The sequence below is a fragment of the Catharus ustulatus genome, chromosome 1, assembly GCF_009819885.2.
Source record: "Catharus ustulatus isolate bCatUst1 chromosome 1, bCatUst1.pri.v2, whole genome shotgun sequence".
Taxonomy (NCBI): Eukaryota; Metazoa; Chordata; class Aves; order Passeriformes; family Turdidae; genus Catharus; species Catharus ustulatus.
The window spans coordinates 84,521,347-84,546,032 of NC_046221.1; the positions used below are offsets into that span (position 1 = coordinate 84,521,347).

The 24,686-nt window shown below is 39.8% G+C and overlaps 1 protein-coding gene across 1 annotated transcript in view; it reads right to left on the bottom strand.

Moving 5' to 3' along the window:
* The window catches only part of TRIO (trio Rho guanine nucleotide exchange factor), a 257,013-nt gene that overhangs the window by 172,861 nt on the left and 59,466 nt on the right, over positions 1-24,686 (bottom strand). The window contains 2 exon segments of the mRNA XM_033082574.2: positions 2,914-3,028; positions 9,506-9,580. Coding sequence (XP_032938465.1) covers positions 2,914-3,028; positions 9,506-9,580 — 190 coding nt within the window.

The following is a 24,686-nucleotide window of genomic DNA, read 5'->3' on the forward strand; positions in this document are numbered from 1 at the left end:
TAATGATTGAGGGGATCCTCTAAAACACAGAAGATGGCAAATCGTTCTTACCTACCAATTTGCAACTTTTTCAAACTGTCTCAGATTTAGAACCATTTTATCTGAGAGTTAGAGTCTGAAGAGGAGACACCCATTTACTGACAATTTCTTTTGTAACAGGATCAATTTGTGAATATTTGTGAATAGTTAAAGGACAACACAGTATTTTATGGTTGTGAAGAAAACCAAATCAATCTGTTTCTACAAAATTTGAACTCAATTTTGCTGTCCAAAAGTTGACAGACCTTACACTCAAATTCTCTGGAAACCCTTCTGAGAATGGAAGATTTCATTTCTTTTCATCAATATCTTCTGTACATTTAGTTCTTGCCACTGATCAAAAGTGACAATCACCACCACCACTAGAAACTCTGATTTTCTTCCAGCAGAATTTGCTACACGACCTTCTAGTATGACCGTAGGAAGGAAAATATTTCAAAACCAATGCATCATAGCCAATAGACTATCAGATAAGACCAAATGTCCATTGTTTGAGTATGAGTCACCTTCAGGGATGTGACTAATTCAAATGCCATTCTAGAGTTCATGTGGTGAGGTTTTTGGAGTGTCCAAGAGGCAGGGAAGCTTCACTGGCATATTTTACTCAGAAATTGGTCACATTGCAGAAAGATGGATTATGACTGATATAAGAGACTTCAAAGAAGTAATCATATGGGTTCCTCATAAGGGGAAGGTTTTTTTAAGTTTGAAAAGTTTAAAGCTAGGGAAAAGAAGAGCGAATAAACATCCCACAACATTTCAAAAATTGAGTTTATCATGATAAATGCTGGCTCTCCTACCTGCCCATAGGAATGCCAGAAATGGCAATGGCAGAAGCAAAATATATTAAAAGTAACTAGCTTAGCATACATGTAGGCTGCAATGCACAATTTTCTGACCATGGTGAAAATGTTTTCTAAAATCCTCATGGGATTCAAGAAAAAAAAAAAAAAATTCCGGCTTAAAGATAGACCCATTACTGAAAGGTCAAATGGCAGTAGGAGTGCTGCTCAGCCCATTCCTATCCTACCAAGCTTAGGATTGCACAGAGAGTGCTTGCCACTAATTCAAAAGGCATGCATCTACTCGGGTGTCCAAAGTGGTCCCTCATCATGTGACACAGTGCGGCTTTGTCCTCCATCATGGTGCCACATCATCTCAAACAAGCTGAATCCCTTTTGGCCAAGGATCACAAGATTTGTTCTAGGGATTGTTCTAAGGTCGTGTGTTGGTAAGCCTGACCTACACTAAAATGGCCCACTCTGTGGTGATGACATAAGCTTAGCCATATTTTAAAATTTTAAAAAACTGTAAAATCAGTAAAATTGCGAATTGCATCAAGTTAAGCTTTTAGATCTCTCACCAAACAAGTGATACCTGTGATTCTTCAGCTACATCAAGTAACAGTACTGCAACAAATAACAGACAGCCCAAAAGTTTGAGGATAATTGTTCCAACTGGGACTTCTAATTAGCTGCAGTTGCATAATCAGTCCCTTAAACATGACTTGTATGAAAACAAGTCTTGCTTTTGATAAAGATCCCTTTATTCTCAAAAGTTTGTCATGCTTAAAGAGTACAAAACATGCACTTTCTTTTTTAGATCTATTGATGTTGAACTAACATGCACCTTTTGCCAGAGGAAGACTGTTTCTTGCCCTGATTATCTTTAAAAAAAATTTTGGACATATTTTGATGCATATTTATCTATTAACTTCTCCAGCAACTTGAAGCTCTAGATGGCTAGAATACATCTCACCAATCAAATCTGAGAGTAAAAATTTCAAGTCTTATTCCTGTTCTCCTTTCTCTAAGTCCCCTGAGTCCCCAGTTAACTTTACAAAAAGGAGGCCATGAACACTCTCAGACAGATGCCTTGAAGGTACTTTCATGAAACCACCTTTCTCAGTCTAAAACTGACATTTGATTGTATTAAGTTCAAAGACTCTCAGTAAATTAGCACATTACACAAACATGGAAGATATTGCACTCAGGGATGCTGTCCAAGGAATTTTTTTCAACTGTAATGACTGCTGCTTGTGGTCATAGACAAACATAGACAAGAACAGTCAGCATTGCTCCAGCCTGCAACAAATGATGGCAGGTTCCAAGATGGACCTAAAGTCAGTCTTAGGATCATTTTTGTCTTCACCTTGGTTACTACAGAAAGTGAAGTTCTATATGAAGGAACAAAATACGTAACTTTTGTTTGAAGTATCTCATATATATATGTATGTATAAATAACTCTCTCTCTCTCTATATATATATATATATGGGAGTACATATATGCACACACACACTGGATTTGACTTTTGCCAATTCCTTTAAATAGCTCACTGCAATTCAGGTTAAACTGCTGATAATGCAATGCTATCAGTACTTTCACAGGTCACTCTAAAGATTTATCTGAGACCTTTACAAGCAATCTCTCATACCCTTCTGGTTATTTCCGTGCTGTATCAGGATACTATGACTTACCTAACACAACAGTGAGGAATCCTGTGCTGACCACACTCCACACAAGGCATATGGTGAATGATGACCAGCATGTTTCTAATTATTGATGTACTGAAAGCCTTTGAGTTGTATTTGCAGTCTTCAACACAGCAACACAAATGTGGCATGGCAGTGCCATTTCCAAGACACAAACTACTTCCAGCTAAAGCACACCAGCCCTTCTGCCAGTGCCCTTCCTTTTACAAGGCAGAGTAATTATTTCTCTTCCAAAAAGCCATTTGAAAATGGCAAATGACAAAACTTGGGATTGATTTGCTCGTATTATTAACTCACTCAGTCTGCTAGCTTGTGGGAGTACTGCAGCATAATCCATTTATTTTGCTATACAGTCTTGGAGGTTAACAGATGATCACTTACCTAGGAATACACGCTAGATATGAAATTAGTCTTCTAAGGTCTTCTTGCCGTATTCTGTCATGATTACTACGAGCTGGAAATGTTAGAATGGGACCTCCACGCTTATCTCTGCCACCTGAAAAATTAAAAATGTTAGAAGACCCCACAGCATAACATAAAATTCTTATTTGCAGAACTAGTCTTCAGCACCTACTATTAAAAAAATTATTTCAACTTGAATGCCAACACTGTCCTTTGGAGACCAACTTGAGACTGGATTTTGGAGTATTGATCAGCATATTGCCACAGTTCCTACAGTCAGAAAGCAAATGCCAAAAAAAATGAAAGTAAGAGTAATCAGATCATTACCCTTACACATTACAGTCACCTTCAAATCTGACTAGTAGCGTGACATCTCCAGCAATGGCACTCTGTTATGTATTTAATTTTTGACATAGAAATTGTACAGATTTAATTTAAATACAGAATTATGCTACTTTGTAGGCAAGCATTTAGATGACATAGCAGCAGAGAGCACAGCTGTGGGAGGTATGCCCAAGTAGACGAGCTCCTCCACTTAGTGACAGAGCTCGGGAAGGATGTGAGTAGGTAGAAGATCATTGTCATAGGAGTCTCAACTCCCTTCTGAAGGGAACAAAGGTCCAGTGTGCCAACTTCTTCAAGAAGCCTGCTGCCTCCCTGGGCCCAAGGTTAGAGATGTGACGAGAAAGCTTCCTACCCTGGTATTACCCTTGGGAAAACCCATGATTACTAACCCATATTTCAGGGAGATAGCAAGAAATTGCAGTAAGAAGCCCAAGGGCAATCAAGAGAGATATGATTAAAGCCTCTCCCTGAAAGCCTTGGGATGACTCGTTGGGGATCAGGAGCACAGGAAGTGCTTTCTCTGTGCTTCCTGTTGCAGGGAGTAATAAGGGAAGAAATGGGAAGAGTCATCGGATCAATACCTGGCTCTGAGCCTGGTGTCACTGGGAGATTTTTGGGTTTTCTGATCATGGGTTGGTTTACATGACATTGAGCCTGCTGGTGACAGACAAGGTACACCTGTCTCAAAGGATGAAAAGGATCTTTGCACAGGAATTACCAGGGCTCACTGAAAGAGCTTTAAACAAGACTTGATAAAGCCATGCTCGCTAGAGATCAGCGTTGGGGCAGCACACCAATGTCTGAGGAATGCTGAACTAGCAAGCTGTGTGCCATCTCACAGGAGGTAGGAACAGAGATCCAGGCAGCGGCCAAGATGTAAGAGATACTGATATGCCAGAAAGCATGGAAGCACCTGAGAATGGTCATAGAGGAATTGGGGCTTCTGCCCCAAAAAAGGTGGTAGGATCAACAGCCCAACTGAAGTGCATCCACACCAATGCATGTGGCATGGACAACAAACAGGAGGAGCTGGAAGCCATTAGGCAGCAGGAAAACTGTGACACAGGTGCCATCATGGAAACATTGTGGGATAATTTCCACTGCTGGGGTGCTGCAATGCATGGCTGCAAAATCTTCAGAAGGGATGGGCAAGGAAGGAGAGTTGGCAAGGTAGCCCTGAATGTTAGGAGTGTTATGATTGTCTAGAGCTTAATGACAGTGCCAAGAAAGTTGACTGTTTATGGGTAAGAATAAAGGAGACGTTTGCAGATGATGCCAGGCTGGGAAGGTGTGGACTGATGGGCTAAGGTCAGTAGTATGAGGTTGAACAAGGCCACGTGCCAGGACCTGCACCTGGGTCACAACAACCCCAGGCAGCGCTACAAGCCGAGGGAGGAGAGGAAATCTGCCCAGTGGAAAAGGACCTGGAGGTGCTTACTGACAACACCTGAACAAGATCCAGAATTATGTGCAGGTGGCCAAGAAGGTCAATGGCATCCTGGCCTGTATCAGCAAGAGTGTGGTCAGCAAAACCAGGGCAGTGACTGTCCAACTGTGCTCAGCACTGGTGAGGGCACACCTCAAATCCTGTGTCCACTTCTGGGCCCAGCCACTACAAGGAGGACACTGAGGTGCTGGAGTATGTTCAGAGGAGTACACTGAAGCTGGTGAAGGGTTTGGAGGACAAGGCTTATGGGGAACCTCTGAGGGAGCTGGGATTGTTTAGCCTGGAGAAAAGGAGGCTTGTGGGACACCTTATTGCTCTTTACAACTCCCTGAAAGGAGGCTGCAGTGGGGTGTTGGTCTCTTCTACACTTCAAGATAAGAGGAAATGACCTTAAGTTGCACCAGGGAATGTTTAGATTGAATATTAGGAAAAAAAATCTTCACCAAAAGACTCATCAAGCATTAGACAACTGGTTGTGAGGAAGTGGTTGAGTCACCACCACCCTGGCACCATTAAAAGATGTGTAGATGTAGCACCTGAGGATATGTTTAGTGGTGGACTTGGCAGTGCCTGGTTAAGGGCCGGACACAATGATCTTAAAGGTCTTTTCCAACCTAAACTATGTTGTAATTCAATGATTAAATTAATTACTAGGAGAATTTAGGTGTATAACATTTCACACTCCATACATAGATTGAGTGGATGGAAACTATTTAAGCATTTAATTTGTATTTTTATCCTGTTCTGATTTGCAGATTCCCAATTGTCAGTTTATAGCTTTTAATTTTGTTAGCCACACAGGAAATTCTACTCAATATAGAAGGCAAAAAATCTGATTTAAGTCGTTCCACTTAAATGCATTTATCTCAGTCATAAAATTGCACAGACTTCCTGTGGTCAAATAGTAAAATATAATTTTACATCCAAACCCTTGCTAGTGACAACAAAATGTTACTATTGCTAAACACCAAATTCAAGCCAGTAGGATGTCTTTATCAGCACATCTATAATAGCACAGACAGATTCTTGCAAGCTAAGTTTCACATATATGTTTTCAACCACAGATGCGTGGACTGTTTTTTCCTGTCCCATGGAAAAGCAGAAAAATACTATCTTCAGTCCAGAATTTATCATTTCAAATCAGCTTCTCATTGTAATTCCATGTTGCTAAACAAAGTTTTTCAAAAATTGCTTAGAAAGGAAGGCCTAGTGAAGATAAAAATAAATATAAAAACAATAAATAAAACTAGTCTCTCAAAAATACATCACTATCCTCTCCAATACAGTCAGTGTGTGTGCTTGCCAAAGACACTAAGCCTGGCTGTCAAAGCCTCTAGAGATTGTCTACACTGGGCATGCTCCCTGTGAGACACCAAATTAAACTCAGAAGAGGCAAAAGCATCTTTCAGTCTCCATCAAGCTACAATGCCAGAAAGCGAAACTTAAAAGGAAATTAATACCCTTATCTTCCATGACCCTCTTAAGTGAGACTTAAGATGAAAAACAGTTGCTTTATTCTAATGGAGAAAGGCAAGTCTTGACCATCCTGTCTCACTTGCCAAGCAGAGAGCTTTGAGGATTTTTACATAGCTAATGAACAGGGAAAAAACAAGACAGAAGCTGTAAGGGAAAGAAATGATAAATGACAAGACAGAGTCTAACAGCCCAGGCCCCCATTGAGCTCCAGAGCCATCACTGGGCTCCAAGGCTACTAGCATAGTTGATAGTCTGCTACAGCCCTTAAAGCTCTCTCCTCATTGCACCACAGGCCACTCACTACCTTCAGATCATAAAAATTTGTTTCAACTGGTAAGTGCTACTGACTCCAGCCCCCCAGAAAAAGTAACTCAATTGCTTAGGGTAGATATTCTTTACAAAGCAGCAGCTAGCAAGTAAAAGCATAAGCTGAATTTTCTTTAGCACTCTCTAAGCATCTTAAGCAAATGCTTTGTTACACGCAGTCATCACAGACCAGTCCTCCAGGCCTTTCCCACACTGCAACTCCTGTATCATGCAGTTTTCCAATATGGCATTTTTATGTCATTCTGGACGCTACTTCAGTTGGCTACAGCTCCACGTATGTCACAGAAGAAGATTTCTGATAAATCATATCCTGAAACTTTTGTACATCAGGGATAAACTCTGTTGTACAAACTGCAGGCCAGATGAGTAATAAATTATTACAGCCTTGATTTTAGATGAAAAGAAGTTCACTATCCAGTCTTAAACCAGGTGGCAACATTGCAAATAATTTTTTAAAAGTCCCTAAGACTTGGGGTTTTTTGTCAGCTCTAATGACAGCTTTCTTAGGCCTTTTACAATAACTAATTCTTATTTCCTTTGTTCCTGATACTCCTGTGTCATACACAAACGGGAAAGTTAAAAGCAACAATGCATGAGGCATCAATGGGAATTTCCTGTCTTGCAATAGTCTATCCAACTCAACCCCCTATTAATCTTTGTTTAACAAAAACATATTATGCTACTACTGCTTTCATCAGTAAGACTTCCATTTTAATCTATTTCCTTTGACACACTGCCCCACCCCACTATCGAGATATTCTGTTTATGCCAAAGTGTGTCACAAAAACCTCTATCCAATCAACTCATGTGAGCCACCTAATGTGCATCCTTTCATTCAGTGCGCATAACCAACAGCAGACCATTCTCAATGGTCTCCAAGTGGCACAAAAACAAGCTGAGTAGTGCAGCTTTTTAAAGAAACACTTCTTTACCTAGTTATAAAGTACTCTGGTAAAGAAAACTGAACAATTGGCTTTTATGGCAAGACAAGTTACCAAGGGCTATTTCCTTACATGAAACCAAGATAAGTGCATCTTGTAAGAAAATGCTCTCCTTGCTTAAGTATGTTTAGAGATATGGGAGTATTTGCACTTGGACAGGTTTCAGTTTAAACTTAACACAAAAAAATGCATCCAAGACTCTATTTATACTTCATAGAAAAGCCTAGAGATGTAACTCTTTCAGGTGGTAAGGTATCCAATACTCAAGCAATTTACTTCTAAGGTGAAAAGCTGTTCAGTAAACCGTAGTCTTCCTTATCTTTGTGTTCCCAGGTATAAAGCTCGACAGTTCTAGCTGCACAGTGGTTAAGTCCCAGTGGTGGTGGTACATTTTTGGGGGAAGGAGGAGAACACAATGAAGAGCTTTGTTGTAGGCTGTTGTACTTAAGGGTTTCTTAATTCATTTGCACTACCAATGTATCTCATCCCATTTCAGTTTCACTTGCAATGGAAATGTGAGACTATGGATTTTACAGATCAGTTCCAGTCAGTCTTTTTGCCCACAGCTGTTTGCTCCGTTCTTCCATCAGGAGTTGCTACCTTTATGCAGGGAAGTTGGCAACCATTTATTTCTGCCAACACCTCCTCTGTTCTGGTTCACAATTTATCACCTTCCCTTAAATTTATCTTCATCTTTCATTTGGCCCATTTCACTTTCACTGAATTAATGCCCTTCAGAATGCCATCTGCTCACAAGTTAACATTAGAAAAACCCATCATTTTTCAGGTCCCTTCTAAGGGGTCTAAACTAAGTACTGGACAACCTGAAAATTCAGAGGTTTTGGAGTGAAATTGACTTAATTTTTGTTTCAATGGCCGTAAGAAAAAGTAAAAAAGAGTAATGAGGGATTGAAATATCGTGCTTAACCCCTTTTCTCTCTTCTTTCCCTCTAAAAATGAAGTTTTAAGCAATCCTTCACTAGCACTACAATTCCCAAGTTACCACACTACCAGGAAAACTGGTCTTACTCTCTTAATCACTACAGTTTTTAAAAAAAAAACACCCAAAAAAAGGAAAGTAAACAAAAAACTTCACCCACATATCTTTTTGCTTTGCACCTTTACTCTGCAGAGTAGACAGGATGAAGTACTGTGTACTACATGCTGTACTTGCAAGCATCAGCATCCACACACAGCAAATCTCTTTAAGAGTACAATTACAGGAATAATTTTATGTGTTTTAAGATTTAGAGACAAGAGCTTTAGTTTTGAAATTCTTGCCAAATTATCCAAAAAAACGCTTTCAAATATGAGACTGTCCTCTAAAGCATTTGACACTAAGATTATGGCTGAGAGAATGATGGTGCTAAATCCCAAGAGAAAGTCACAGCAAAATGCAATTTACAGAAATAAGCATCTCAACCCATCATTCCATCAAGTAAAGTTACTTATGAAGTTATAGACTATGTCATAATACTAACTCATATAAACCCCACTTTTAAATCCTTCTGCTATTCCTTGTTCAGAAACCAACCAAATTCAATGTGTATGCTGGAACTACCTAAAATTACATGCTAAGTCAATTCACCAAGAAAATATTAAGTATGCTTCAAAAGACAGGCAACTGCAGTTCACTTCTAAAACAGACATCTTTCTCCAGAATATGCTGCAGATGGGCCAACAATAGGCAGCTCTGTAAAATTCCCCATCAGAAGAACCAGAATTAAGGAAAGGAATATGTCTTTAGTAAAGCAGGTTCTAAGTTGCTGTAAATAATGACGTGCACACCAGGGGGAACGCAGGATTTAACATGACCAAGACAACAACTAGCAGTGCTCCACATTGAGGAAAACAAGTATTTCCTCTTTTTTATTATGCCTGTCAAAATGCTTATGTCAAGTTTAGGATATCCAGCAGGAATCAGTGCGGTTCCAGCACTCCATGAATTTTGTAGTGATATTTAAAGTATTCAAAATACCACTTTATATGCTACTAACAACACAGTTGAGAATTCTGCAAGAGAAAATAACTGTACCTGAAAGGTATGCAACTTTTTCCTTTAAAATTGGCAATACTTCCATAGCCTTCATTTCATCATTTTTGCGAAACCCTGAAAAAAAGAAAAAGATAAGATAATTAGTCAAAAATACAGACAAGTCCAGCTTCTAGATTTATCAAATATACTGAAAAACATTTACCTTTGGAATACATTCTCAATGTTATGTTACAAGAATTAAGATAACCTAACAATAAAAGTCTGCAAAAAAATAAACTAAATTTTAAAAATATATTAATGGACAAGTAATCACTCGGACCAGCTTAACACAAATAGCATAGCCTGTTAGCCAGCCTTTGTAGAAAACAAGATACCAGAATCAGTCTTTTTCATCAGTTAATAAAAATTATCATATGGATCCCAAGGCTTTTATGCATTCCAAATCTCACTTTTTTTTTTTTTTTTCTTTTTCCAGCAGGGATGAAGAGTATCAAGCTATAAGGAGTAGGTATGCTTAGAACAATTACTGGTGAAAAAAATAAATCCCAACCCAAAAACCCCACCCAAAACCCCACAACAACAAAGACAAACAAACAAAAACACCCAACAAAAAACCCCACCAAAAAAAACCACAACCCACCCAAAAAACACAAAAAGACCCACCAAAAATCCCCAACGTTATTTACATGCAACCTTTCTTAAATCACTTCTGTAAGCAGAATTTTTTTCTGCTGCCTGATAGAACCAGCATTTTTACAACCGAGAGGACATTTTATTACAGTAGCTGTACATACATGGAGTATGAAACAGTGCCCAAGGTGAGTGATTACAGTCAATGTTGCAAAGCAGCACATCACCAGCTTTTTCCTCCCTCTCTGCTTCCTATTTCTACAACTCTAATTCTGCGGCCAAATTCTAAAGTTCTTCCTTCTTTGCAAAGGAAGACTTAGGAAGCATTTTTTTTACCCTATATTTCACCTGTAAAATACAGATTTGGTCATGTTTAGGCCAATTTTGTTCATCTTAGAAGAAGAACTAGGTGACACATCTTCAGCTAACTTATCTGAACAACCCTTCCTGGTCTGTTTGGATTCATGTGTTGTTTAAAATAATCTGAAGAAAGTACCTCTGCTGGGGTAAGTGGGAAGTGCATTGCTTCTCTATAACTACTGAAGCACAAAAGTGCTGTTAAGACTTCCTCCTCAGCAATATCCAGATGCTTCACATCCTTTGGCCTCAGGGTCTGAGCTTAAATGAAAAAGCTGTTTGTTTCTAAACTAAAACTTGAAGGCCTCAAAATAGTGCCATCAAGGAACATAAGACCTATACTTATATGTAAAATACATCACAGGCTTTCCACTCCAGCAGTACCAGCACTTCTGTGCCAGTACAGTGTAGTTATGGGCACTACTCTTCAGAACAGACCCAGAGTGCACCAAGCACAACACCCAAGGGACAAAGATGGTCAGGTGTTTGCATGTCATCATCTATGCATCTGTTTCGCCTGAAGAACTGCAGGAAGATGTGGTGGTAGTCCTCAGACCACATAAAGCCTACTGGTGACAAAAGGTTGCTAGAATTACAGCTAGAGGTTTGCTAGATGGTAGGAAATTTTGTAAAGTAAAGAACAATGAACAGCACATAGGATTGCCTGTGGATGACTACGGCCTATCCATGACTGGGGATTTTTAAAATGTGTTCAGACAAATGTCTGTCAGCAATGGGTCCCTCAAGTTCACCATAACTGAAGTGTTCAACAAGGCATTTGTCTCAGCCCTCACAGAATGCAAACAAAAGAAAACAAAACAAATCAACTTCCAGCCAGATGGAAGTTCCCTGGCTAGTTCTTTGTTTTTCCATGAACACCACAGACCAAAAACACCACAGACCCAAATTCAGTACACATTCTCAGAATGGGCTAGACCAGGAAAACTGGTTCCTTGGGTAACCACATAGCATGGAGGGTTTCTACATGATGGACAGTATTTTGCAACTACACAGCAACTCCAGACTGGCGAAGCAGTGCAGGGTTTACTTTCATGTTTGCACTTAGGCTCTCAAGAATCTAAGACACAGTCAAAGGAACCTCATGCATTATTACACCTCCAGAGAACTGACTATGGGTTATCAGCCTTTTACTGAAACTGCCCACGGTTTTTGTTCCTACTGCATTTCTGTTTGTTATGGACTCAAACGCTAAACAACTTTAAGAAAAAGCTTGGGCTTAAATAATCACCTAAAAAGACAGTAAATACCCCTTTCCCACCTTGAAATATTATTTGGACTGCTAAGGCATACAGGTACACTTCCAGGGTTAATTTTTTTTTAATGTGCTTTGAGCTACCCACCATAAGTTTAATGCCAATTTAGCATGCTCAGCTTTCATATCACGCATGGCGATTCCTTTTCTTTACAGTAAATTCAGAGGTAGAAAACACTTCTCCTCACCCTAAAAAGCATGCAGAAACTAGTGCCGTACTTTGCTGTCTCTCTTAGCTCAAAATTACCCAAGACACTGATGTTACCGCAATTGCTTGCTCAGATTTCTAAGCCCTTAAACTACTTCACCTCGGATGATGATGCGCAGTAGCTGCACGTTTTACTTTGCCTGTGGCATGTAAGAAGTGAGAAACATTTAGCTAACATTTCTCTGACTATTAAGGGGCCGCTCAAGGTAAACACCCTAGCAAATACGTTAGTGCTTGGCTCATGTTCTGCATCTGCATATCCTTAAGGCTGACTGCCTTGGATTATCATATTCCTGCTGCTCTAAACAGTCTATTTTTATTCCAGTTCTGCAGTGTTGAAGCTTAACTGAGGAGACTGTGGGGATTACAACAGATGAAAGAATGCAGGGGAGCAAAGAGGGAGAATATGGCAGGAAAGCATAATTTTTATCTCCAACGAAGCAAAAATAAAACAAAAACCATCAATATAAGCAGGTCTTAAGAGCTTGGGGTGGGTCCTCCCTCCCCTTTTGAAGTCTCTTCTCAACAAAACATATGTGGATGTGAGGATTTGAGGATTTAATTTAAAAAAAAATTAAAAGGCATTTACCACACTCAAATGAAATGCCATAAATATCTGCACCAATCTCTCTCTCCCTCCACAGCTCAGCATCCTCCGCGCCAGCCGGCTGCATCACATGTTCCTGGGGGTGATGTCATCCCTGCCGGGCCGGCCGGCTGCAGCTCCCGCCGCCGCGGTGCCGCCGCAGTGCCCGCAGCTCCCGCCCCGCGCGGCCAGCCCCGCTTCCCAGGGCCATTCCCGCCCCGCACGGCCATTCCCGATCCCCACGGTGATCCCCGCTCTGCACGGCCAGCCCCGATCCCCAGAGCCATCCCCAGGGCGATCCTCGCTCCCCACGGCAGGCGCGGGATTCCAGCAGGTATCGTTCCCACGGCACACGCTTCTCCTCTTAAAGCACAGTATGCACCTATGGCACATATTTATGCTGCTCCGCCTAAATAAAAAAGTACTCTGATTTTAAAAGTGTTGTTTTCAATATTAAATCCTACATCTTTTAAAGACCATTTCAGTCAAACTGGAAAACCATCCTTCATATTTCCAATAACTATTAAAGGAATACTCATTTTACAGTTTTGCATTTTTAACAGGTAGTATATGCCCTTCTGTTGCAATATACACCATACACGTGCTTTTCTCTAACTACCAACAAAGAGGGAACAAGCTCAAATTATGCTAATTAATATTTAACTTCAGTATATTCAGTGGAATAGCTAACACACGATTATGTAGTCCATTTCAATATAGGATGTTCCCCCCCAGCCCTCATATAGAATTACACAGTTACACAATCCCTTGAGTTATACAGAAAACCTCATCAGCCTTTTCAGAAAACAGCTATTTAAATGCTGTATCACACAACTCAAGATCTTTAAAACTAAACTTTAAATCAAGAAACAGTCATCTAAACACTTTATACATTGGAAAATTAAGAAGTCTTTCCCACAAAACACACTTTTCTCTTTGCCCCCACAACTTCAGAGCCTGAAGACACCATCAACTAGCCAAATTTAGCAGACTTGTCTATATTAACCCTTTTTCTCATGCTGTATGAAGCTGAGATATTTTGCCGCAATATATAATTTTATCCAAGTTAGAAGACCCATGAAAAGACAGCATTTTGGGATAGAGGTATCACCCTAGGAGGTGTCAGAGAGCCGTTTATTTGAACAGCCAGGGCAGCCGGTTTCTCATTTGGACTGCAAGTGTTCCCAAATCCCATGGAGACAACCTGACTGCAGAGCTGCCCGTCCATGTGCCCTGGAGGACAGAGTAACCCTGTGGAACACAGCCCGCTTTCGCCTGGAAACCACAGCATTCCGGGAACTCTGCTGCTCCCCAAATACCCAGCTCCCAAACTTCCCAGAGGTACAAAAAGACATCACTAAAGCCACCTTTAGAGTGACAGGAAATGGGTACTCAGTGTGGCAATTCACACCACCCAGACAAATGCTGGTTTAGTCTAATGCCGTGGCTTCCTTCACAGGCAGGAAACCAGGTGACTGTGCTAATCATCTTGCACTGCCAAGATCAGTAACTAGTCAGCAGAACAATTAAGGGGAGCAGATAACATTACCTTAAACACATCATTTAAGGTAACAACTTGATTACACAACCGTGATACAAGCCAAGGTTGGAAACAGCTTCTCCAAGAAGCATTGCTAACCCAAGAACATTGGGGTATTTACTTCAGAGGTAGCTTCAGTGATGTGCATAGTTCAGTTATGGCAACAAACATAAAATATGGGAACAGAAATTAGGACAATAAAAAAGACTCAGAAACTGAGGCTAAGAGCAGCATCTCTTAGCCAAGACGTTGACTAAACACTCATCCATTGCTGTCATACACAACTGACTTGAAATTTTTCTGAAACACAGCTGAAGAAAAACACAAATGCCAAAAGCGAATGTCCTCATCCTAAAAACTCACACTCTTACACAACTGCTTTTCACCTTGCAAATAAAAACAATACCTTTGAACAATCACAAACAAAAAAAAAGCCAGACTCAACCCAGATTACTTTGATGCTTTAGGCTCTCTTTGGACTTCAGAATGACTCCCTGTTGTGTCAGCAACAGAAAGCAAGTGCCCCATCTGCCAGGTTGCTCATTCTAGCACCCGACTTCAACCCCCACCTCCTCTTTGACAGAAATCCCATGCTGTATTGAAGAAACATCTTTCAGTGAATTATCTTCCAACAGAGTACTCTATTCACTTCAATGGAACTAATCCAACAAACTTTAGCTCAAAAATCCACATGCTACGCCAAGTTCTACAGGAAGGAAAAAAGAGAACACACACAGAAATTGCACTCAGAACTGCTAATTACCTATTACTAGGTCACTGATCTAGGAGCGATCTAGGTTAGTCTTACTTGAAAAGAAATATCTGTCAAAAGACAAGAGATAAAACAACTTCCATGGGTGGGAAAGACAGTTTCCCAGCCAAAACACCAGTGTCCTTCATCCAGCCAAGGCAGGTGCAACTGCAAACCATTCTCCACAACTCCTTGCATCCACTGGTCAGTCTCTTTGTGTTAACCCCTATCTTGGACCAGAAAATCTCACAACTGTAGCTAATCAACATTCAAGCAAAAAGAATCCAAGATGTTGATGTCTTTAGCTTTATTCCTATTTCATAGTACGACTTACACCAATGACATGACACTGAAATCTGAGCTATTCTCCCTTTATTTGTACAGCTATCCTAGCTACATGTCAAGACAAATTGCTTCTTAGTTAATCAAGCAAGAAGAGGAAGGAGGGAAAAAAAAGGCACAGAGAAGCTCAAATGTAATTATATTAGTGCATTACAGACTGATAAGGGTTTCATTATTTACCCTTTTTCATTCCCCATATCACAAGATGATGACATCCCAGATTCTAAAGATGGTCTTAAATCCCAGAATCTTTCAGGTTTATTCTAACTTTGTTTATCAGTTAACAACTGCATATGATAAACCTCAGCTGCAAGTTAACTTAGCCACTACCTTCTACATTTTTCAAGTGTCCATAAACAAAGCACAAAGCAGGTTCCTATTCTCCATTTTAATATGGAGAGGCTTTAAAAATCAGTGAGTATATTTCTAAATAAGGTATTATTCAATGTAAAATAATTTTAAACAAGATATGATGAGATTCACAAGCAGTCATTGTGAAAACATTTATGTTCTTATTCTGAAGTTACAACAGAGAAACCAGTATAATTAAGTCAGTAGACCCCTTAGATTCTTATTTTTTCAATTACATTAAGAAAAAATGAAGGCTGACCTCTGTAAGTCTTTGGGTTTATAAATGACATCAAACTAGTGAGGCAAAGGTGAGAAAGAAAAGTGAACTTCCATAAGCAGTAAATGGCAAAAACCCACCAGTAAGCAAGAATATACCCCAAAGGAGTGGCAAAGGCAGGCAAAACGCAACTAAAGTTACTGCATGGATGGGATTACTGATAGCTTTCCTTGATTTTAACTCAAGTATTTGAAGTGCCAATTTCAGTTTTATAGTAGGCTTAACTTCTGGATGCAAGTAGAGGATTCATAGAGCAATCAGAGCTGTCAATTCACCAACTGCACTGTTACTGCTTCCCGTTATAGACATTGCCTACATTCAGTGCTGAGCAGCAATCTCACACCATCTTTCACATTGCAACAAAGCAAGAGAATTCAGGAAAATTATGGAGAATACTGCAATTTTCCTATCTTCTCTCAAGCTCCATGAGCTTGCAGTTAGTGTTCATATCAGGAACACTAACTTTTAAGTAGACCAGTTATGGCATCTTTAAGACTGTAGATCTTTCTTCCTAGAGCTAACAAGGAATTACCAGCAGGTTTTTCTCACGGCATACAGATCACCGGGCAACATCAGTAACCTTGGCATTCATCATTTATTCATTCATTTTTCTCAGTCCAGATTCTACAATCACCAGGGGACTTCCAACAAGGATACAGTTTAGGGGCATACCATCGAACTGGCATGATTTCAGAGTTGTGCCAGCAGCCTTAGTCATGAGCTTAAGCAAAGTATTTGATGTAATCATTTAATGCTAAGATCCTAGTCCTGAATTCAAAGAAATTCCAGGAGTACACCTTTGACTCCCTCCAGCTCTGATCAGGCTCAAGACCCATTCATCAAAAAACATTGTATCTTCAAACTCTCCCTTTAATCACAAAAGCTCGCAGAAATGTCCCTTGTGTTCCCATTTTGTTTCACATTCTATGCACTCTCTATACATGTGTGGGGAACTGCACCACATCTGTACCAAGCTGGTATGCATTGGCAACCAGGACCTCACAGAAGCAGACACAGAAGTTGAGAAATTGCCTTGAAATAAGAAAACAAGATTCATTAGAAGGTTACTAGCTCTAAGTCATTTTCAGGTTTTGGCATATTTGCTAAGTGTTAAGAGATTCTCTCTTACCATGTTCAACAGCTCTCCGCTTTGTCCTGACAGCAGGATGCACCTCCCATCTCTGCGAATTATGGGAGAAGCACAATGTCATGCAGAGAGATGTGGAACAAGAGAAGACTGCTAGTGTAGTTGACAGCAAATACTCAGACAAGATCAACTTCACAGACTGAATAACCTTGCTTTTCTTGGAAGCTGGCACATTCAGCTATTCCTCAGTTAGGAGTAATTACCAGGAAATTAGCCACCTCAGGTGTATATGCAAAACCTGTTGAAGAGTTGTTTTAAGAATCTAAGTTGAAGAAAATTCTTAATGCTAAATCATTGCTAGAAATCTGCAATTTCCTTTCAAGTGTGTAACAAGAACCTCAGAGTTATCCATATTTTGTTGCGAGATCCTTTCCAACCTGAGTTACCCTTTGAGCCTATGAAACATGCAAGAGAGAGTGTAAGTGCCCATTTTTCAACTGCAACTTAAGATGAGATAATCAAAATCTGACTAGTTTTCCTCTTTTAAATCAGAGGAGCTGCGCTCCTAAATTTTTCTGTCCCTTAACAATGTTCAATTTGTTCTTGCTGTCCTGCCGACATTGTTGGAAGTTCATTTGTTTTGGTGCGAACTGCTCATCCATCTCTAAGTGCTGTGATACTTCAATTCACTGCCCTGCTGAGGTAGCAAACCTTTTAATCAGGGTGTCCATCAGTAGCACACAGCTCTCACTGCAGTCCAACGCTTGCCCTGTTCATTGTTGCTGTAGTCACTCATGGCTTAGAGGTCCACACTCTCAGGGCCATCAGGAGGGTACCCAGTCTCCCATAAAAGACTGGTTTAACACACAGTTACTTTGACAACAAGATCTGTAAGCAATCTTACTTGTTTTTCTGTTCAAAACACAGATCAAGTGGAAGGCAGTAGCTTCTAAATTCTGTGCAGCAACAGCTGGAACATAATGTTTTAGATCATGTCCTTTGGCTCTTGTTCCAAACCACCATCTGGAGAAATCTCTCTACACAGTGAAATTGATGAAGACTACAGCAAGGGCAGTAAAAATATGCAACTTAAAACAGCTTGAAAATCATCCTGCATTGTTTTATCCTGAGCAACAATAGGAAGAGCTATTTCCATCAGCCCTGAAATCAATCAAAAACACCGAAAAACAGATTGCATATTCTTCAGTAAAAATACCTTTTTATAGCATAAAGTATTACTTTTGGGCTTTCTATCATTCATAGATCCCAAGATTAGGCATTTATTGGCTATGGTATATTTCCTGTTCTCCACCCTTTTTTCTTCATAAATATGCACACACTTCTACAACATTTTCATCACCTTATGGAAATACATGTGCAAAAATTAGACTTAGTTAAATTCATACTTTGAGACATTAGTACTTAAACAACCTTTATTTTTATTGTTGTTGAATATTCCTCCTCCATTCCCTTCCTTTCTTTGCAGGATATTTCATATCCCTTCTGTGGAAAAACTAGCCATTTGCAACAAGATGTATGCCAAATAACCTGATTTGTGCACAGCTCACAGCTCTCATTCCTTCAAATTCCCATTTTATTAGTTTGCAGCTGTAAGGAGCTTGAGCTCCAAAAGCCTTGAGACACAGGAAATGTAGGATGAATCCCAGCTTCTCTAACACATTACAATGAACATACATGAGATCTATGTGAGTAGGAAGGGGGAGATGCTTTTCTTCATCCTGCATTGCAAAAACAGTCAAGTTCCTATTCAGTCAAATGACAGAGAAAAGGCATTGTCCACAGCTAGTTTTATACCACCCTTAAACTTCAGATGTGTGGCTGTTAGAAGCGTTTAGAAGGGAGCAAATAAACTTTTACATCATAGCATCTCCCTGTTGTCTCTCTGATTTTACTTTAAAAACTGATTAACATATGCTACTCGTTAGAAGGAACCAATTCCTTAAAAAAAAAAAAAAAAAAGAGTAGCAACGAGGAGTCCGCAGGGTAGAATTAAAGCCTGGGTAATTCACTTTTAGTATGTGAGTGGTTGCTAACAGCAACCTGTCTCCCTCCCTGCCTGCCTTTAAGGGAGAGCAAGATTAGCATGGAACGCCAAAAGGGATGTCCAACACACGTCTCGTTTGCTCAAGGATTACCTTGGAAATTGTAGCCCGAATTACTCTGAGCAGGTGTGTGTTCTCACCAGACACGCCGCGTTAATTAAAAAAAAAAAAAAAAAAAAAGGGGGGGGTGTGGGTGTGTGAAGGGGGGGTTTAAGACAATAGAAGGCAGGGAAGGCTCAGAAGCCGTGGGCGCCCCGGGAGGGACGCGGGGCTCCCCTGCTCGCCGCAGCGCAGCGCAGCGCATTACAGCACGCATTACATCACCGCTTTGTGCAGGGCTCAGCCACCGCGCAGCTCGGGGAGCGCTGCCAGAGCTGCATCCCCGCATCCATCCCCCAAACCGCACCGAGGCACAAAAAGAAGCGGTCTGGAGTCACGTCAGCCTTCCTCTCCTCCACTGCCCAAAATCATCCACATCTGATCCCCTTGGGAAATTTCATTACAAAGAAAAAGACCCTTAGCACGTTTGGCTTTATGAACGGATTTCAGACAAGAATAAACAGAAAGGATTTTGCAGGTTGTCACGACTAAGAAAGGGAGATTTCATTCTTCATTTATCGAATTTGTTCTAGCAGATTATCTCCTTCAGATGACAAAGGCAAGCAGCCTGAATCTCATTAGAGCTACATTTAACATAGCTACTGAAGTACACAAATTTAACCTAAATCAAGGCTGGGTTTTCTTCGTGAACTCCAACTTACTCAGCGCCTACGTTACTGCAATGAGAAAAGATTAACATCTTGCCTTCACTTTCTTCCATTTCTGCGAACAGCTACATGTTACTATAAATGCAGCATGTGCACTTTCACGACTCCGGTCAGAAGCACACTCCCAAACTCAGCACCCAAATCCAGCATTTCTCAGCAGCTCACCTATCCTCAAGTCATGAGTAAATAAGCTTCAATCTCATTTTAATTAAAGATATGTAGCATATGCAATACCAGGACAGGCAAGACAAAGCAAGCAGCTCCCAGTGCTGTTTAGGACAGAAATCTATACATATAATGTTCCAAAGACATTCAGATAACTGTTTCTACAGCTTTAATATTCACATGTATCATCAAACAATTGGTATTTATCATAATAATGTTTCTTACAATTAATTGCATTAATATTTCTATAGGAACAACAGTTACTTGAAAGTAGGAGCACTGCATTGTACTTCCAAGTCCACTAATCAAATTCTCCTTCAACTTAAAAAAAAGACTATGTATGAAATATTGCTCATTTTATAGACCAAACTAGTAAAAAGCTATTTAAACTTGACTGCAAGTTACTACTTCCTACTACTTGCTAGCACAACAAATGCAGCCTAATAGCTGTCAGCATTCACTACTGCATGCTCAAATTTTGAACACCACAATTATGGACGCTGATCTGGTTGCTCCCATTGAAATAACAAATATAGTTACTTTTCTGTTAGCACAGACAACAAGTATTCACCCATCAGCTTTACCCTTCAGTCTTCTAGAGCTTGGATGCTATATGCCCAAACTATCCAGCCATTCACCTCCATAACAATACCTGCTAAATACCAATACTAGCATATGTTTTCCATATTATTTTATTTTAATAGAGGGCATTCCTCACATGGGCATGTTCAAGCACCTCTGATCCATGCCTTTAAAGAACATGCTGAGACTTACCAGGCGTTATGCAGTATCCTACAGATACCATGTGATACCATCTGCAAATCAGGATAACAACAATGATTCAACCACTGGAAGTTACAGTATTTAAAATAAGGCCAAAACTGGCCTAATTTAAGCTCAATTACAATGGGTTTGTTGGTCTCTTACTACACTGACTCACTCTACAAAAAATTCGAAATGCATATGATTTCCTGGAAAAGCTCTTTGAGAAACAATAGGAGCTAACATTTTAATTGCATTAAAAAGCAGCAAAGTACTTTGGCATGTATATTAATCCATTACTTCAGAAGTCTACAATCTATTTTAAAAGCACTAGGTAAGATTTTAACAATGCCTCTGCCTTCATGTCCTCAGTTCCTGACATCATTATAGATTCACAAAGTTGTCTCTGAAGATTTTAACTCTAAAACCAGTTAGCAGTCCATAGGTGTACTTCTAAGTGACCTAGCAAGCTTAATTAGACATATTAACTTCTGTAGAGTAGAACAGTAACAAAAGGAGAATTGGATATCTCTTAAGCTGTTTTCATCTTTATCATTTACACACTCAACCCTTCTCATCCCATTAAAACACAAGTTTATGGCATCAGTACAGCAACAGTTGCTGTATTGTTTAGTTTGGCAAATATTTTTATTTTTGCACATTATTAAATAAGAAGCATTCTTTACTAAAGTGCTTTTGGTATAGAGCCACTTTTGTTGTACAGAAGTCATTCTTACTTGCTTTTGAGCTCCAATACCCTGACATGCAATTCGAATTGCCAACTTTCATATCTTTATTTAAAAGAAAAACCCTATGATATTAACTCATATCAGAGGTTTGCTGAGTCTTTTTTTGCCTGGCAGCTATTGTACACTTAAACAGGAAGTAGTATCACATCATTTTTCAGCACAAGCCATTTTGGTATAGACAAATAAGGAATGTATTCGGGACTCAACACAGGGGGAAGTGTACTGATTCCAACATTATGTACAGGAGCACAGTTAGATTTCAAGACCTGGACTGCAACTTCTCCCTAACAGACTCCCCCAAAAGTTTTCATGGCTGATACATCTAACAGCCTCTTTTTCATGCTTCCCTAACTCAGCACAAGTCTATACAACTAGCATCACGTAATACATCTGATATTTAAAAACGTTCTTCCTAAGTCTTTTCTACATGCAGTTCTGATAGACTTTATCCTCACTACCACTGCATCAACCTTGCTCATGCTGCCGACAGGCCAGTTCATTGGCAGTACTTGACTATAAAGGTAATAAAAGTAGATGGAGTATTTTATCTACTATCCAGCTACACGTATCAGGAGGCCTGGTCCAGAAGTTACTGAACAGAACCTGAAGTATGCGTACAGCAGCACAAGATGTCTGGAGACCCTTTCCTCCAGCAGATGCTCTAACTCAGTATATTTCCATTCTCAGGAGAATCAGAAGATTTGGTCCATTACCACACACAACTCAGTTGTATACAACTTTATCCCAATTAGCTTGAGTCATTTCCATTCAAGTACATTTCCAGTGTCAACTGAGTTCTGAATTCTAGTAACTGAGCATCAAGCACAAACTCCATGGCTTCTAACCCTTGAAAGAAGGAGCAGCAAGCAAGCTAGCAGAGTATCTTAGTCAGAACACTCATACTGTCAGCGGCAACAAAAATGCCCTGGTTTTAAAGCAGACTTAAAGTGGTACTATCATCTCAACATAAGCAACTATGAAGTACTTGAGACTTCTAAAAAGCAAAACTTTGAACTACCAGGACTTACTCTGTCACTTATGCTTGAAATAATGATACGCATGATAACATTAAGAACCTAAGTTACAGCACCACAATCCAGCATCTCTACTTGCCTTCTTGATAGCTTTGTTTTGTAAAGGAAGTTCACTTAAGATTCAAAATCAACAAAGCTGAAGTTTATTTGGATTTATGAGAAAATACCTTGAATGAGTCCAAAAGAGTTCTGAAACAGGGCCAAGACCAGAAGCTTAAGTTGCCTACCAAATGTGAGGATTGCTGGCAGATGTGAGATAATCCCATCCTTACACAAGGCCTGCTTTTGACCTCTTTGGGTAATTGAATGCAATTAAAATCACTTTTCAGATGACTGTTCTTACATCTAGATTTTTTTGAACTGTCATCCTTAAGGCGTTTGGCTCAATGACTTTCTATGGGTACAAGCCCCCTGACCTTATAAGACTTTTTTTTTACCTTTCCAATTTAGAGCATACTATTCCACATTAAAAGGCTTGTGATTTAAAAATTTGATTTCTCATGAAGGCTTCCAATTAAATGTGACAGTCAAGTTTATTGTGATTTCCTGGTTTTTGTTGCTGTTGAACTGTTTGAAATGGCTTATGATTCTGAACAATAGTCCTTTATCTCCACTAAATATTTGCTTTGCTATATCCAAATAACTGAATCACTCTTAGATTAGAGTTATAGCAATAAAGAATTGGTACAGAGCCTCTAGATAGGAAGCAAAACTTTCCAGTCTGATTTCACCAGTTCAGCCCAATGTTGTTACCTGGTAGTTTATCAGCACCTGCTAATAGATTACAACTGAATTGAAGGCTTCATTGTACCAGGCATTGTAACTTCTTCTATATCAAACATATTCATGCAATATGATACAGTTAGGGCAGGCAGGAAGTAAATATTGGCAGCTGGTGGACAAAGACTTAGAGGAAAGTTACTTGTCGTTTTCTAATTATTAAGCATTAAGACTTAACCAAAGTGACAACTCAGAAGTCTGCTATGAAAATAAAATATTTTTTTTTTTCTGGTACAGACATCTGTGCAAACAGTTATTGATAGCTCATGAAATGGTTGTGGGGACAAATATATGCACATATGCACTGGCACACACCAAAAGCCAAGGAATGGGCTTTGTCAAGTTCCATGCAAGTGCACTGTCACAAGCACAATTCAGCAAACATTCCCTTTTGGTGGGAGCGCTAGCTTAAGCCATGGTTTTACAATAATTACCAAAAGCAGGTTGGGATTCCTGGTTTGATTAATCTGTACCATGTCAGTAGTCTACTATTACCATGTTAAGTATCTGTAACTCACTTTACATATTACATTGTTCAAAAAAATACAGGCTGAAATACTCATCTTTGTCTTCCTTAAGGGAAGAAGGACTGACAGTTACAGGTCAACATCAGGGCACTCCGTCCGCATGGGTACGTGCACCTCCAACAGGAAGGCACAGGGATATCAACAAAGTGACTGCCTATAATTAACACTCATGCCTATAATATATCACACAGCAAAAGATACCTATAATGTGAACTTTAAAAAAAAGTCCCTTATGCTTAAACTGACAATCAAAAAAACAAGCGAAAATATGACACACTTACTCAACAAATGCCTGGTATCTCTGCACAATGAGGAAGTACAGTAGAACAGCAGTGTATTAGTGAAGAGCTGGTTCTAGTAACTGCCCACTGAGCTAATCCAGTTTGTTCTGAAATTCCAGGCCATTAAACACACAGGTAATTAGTTACATAAACCAACTGCACCCATATATTTCTGTTCAGGGGTAGGACACATTAGCAGCTCAATTGAGTTTAGATTTTAAGGTACTGTGGCACGCCCAGTATGTTACCTATAAAGTTAACTTTATGTCACATGCCAGCTAGAGTCCTCAGCTGGGAAAGATCTTTATTGGCTCTTTGCTTCCAAGAAGAAATGCATATTTCTTTTTAAGGGAAGCACCATGGAAACCCTGAATTGCAATAATATTAACCTACAGCAGACAGGAGCACTTCACAGAAAGTCACTGATCAAATTACAAAAGCCAGAATTACTGCATAACGCCAGTCAGTTACAATGCCATCCTCCGAATTCTTCACTCTCTAGAATAGCAGCTTTAGAGCAAGAAAACAACTGGCTCAAAGATCATCTTTAAACAAATAGTTGTCAGGTGAGCAATGCTATTTTGACACAGGCAGCCATTTGCTTATCTGTGTACATCCTTTATCTCCAGAGTCTTCTTCCTTTACTTAGAAGTGGTATTCGCCCTGAACACATCACAGGCATTCCTTCTT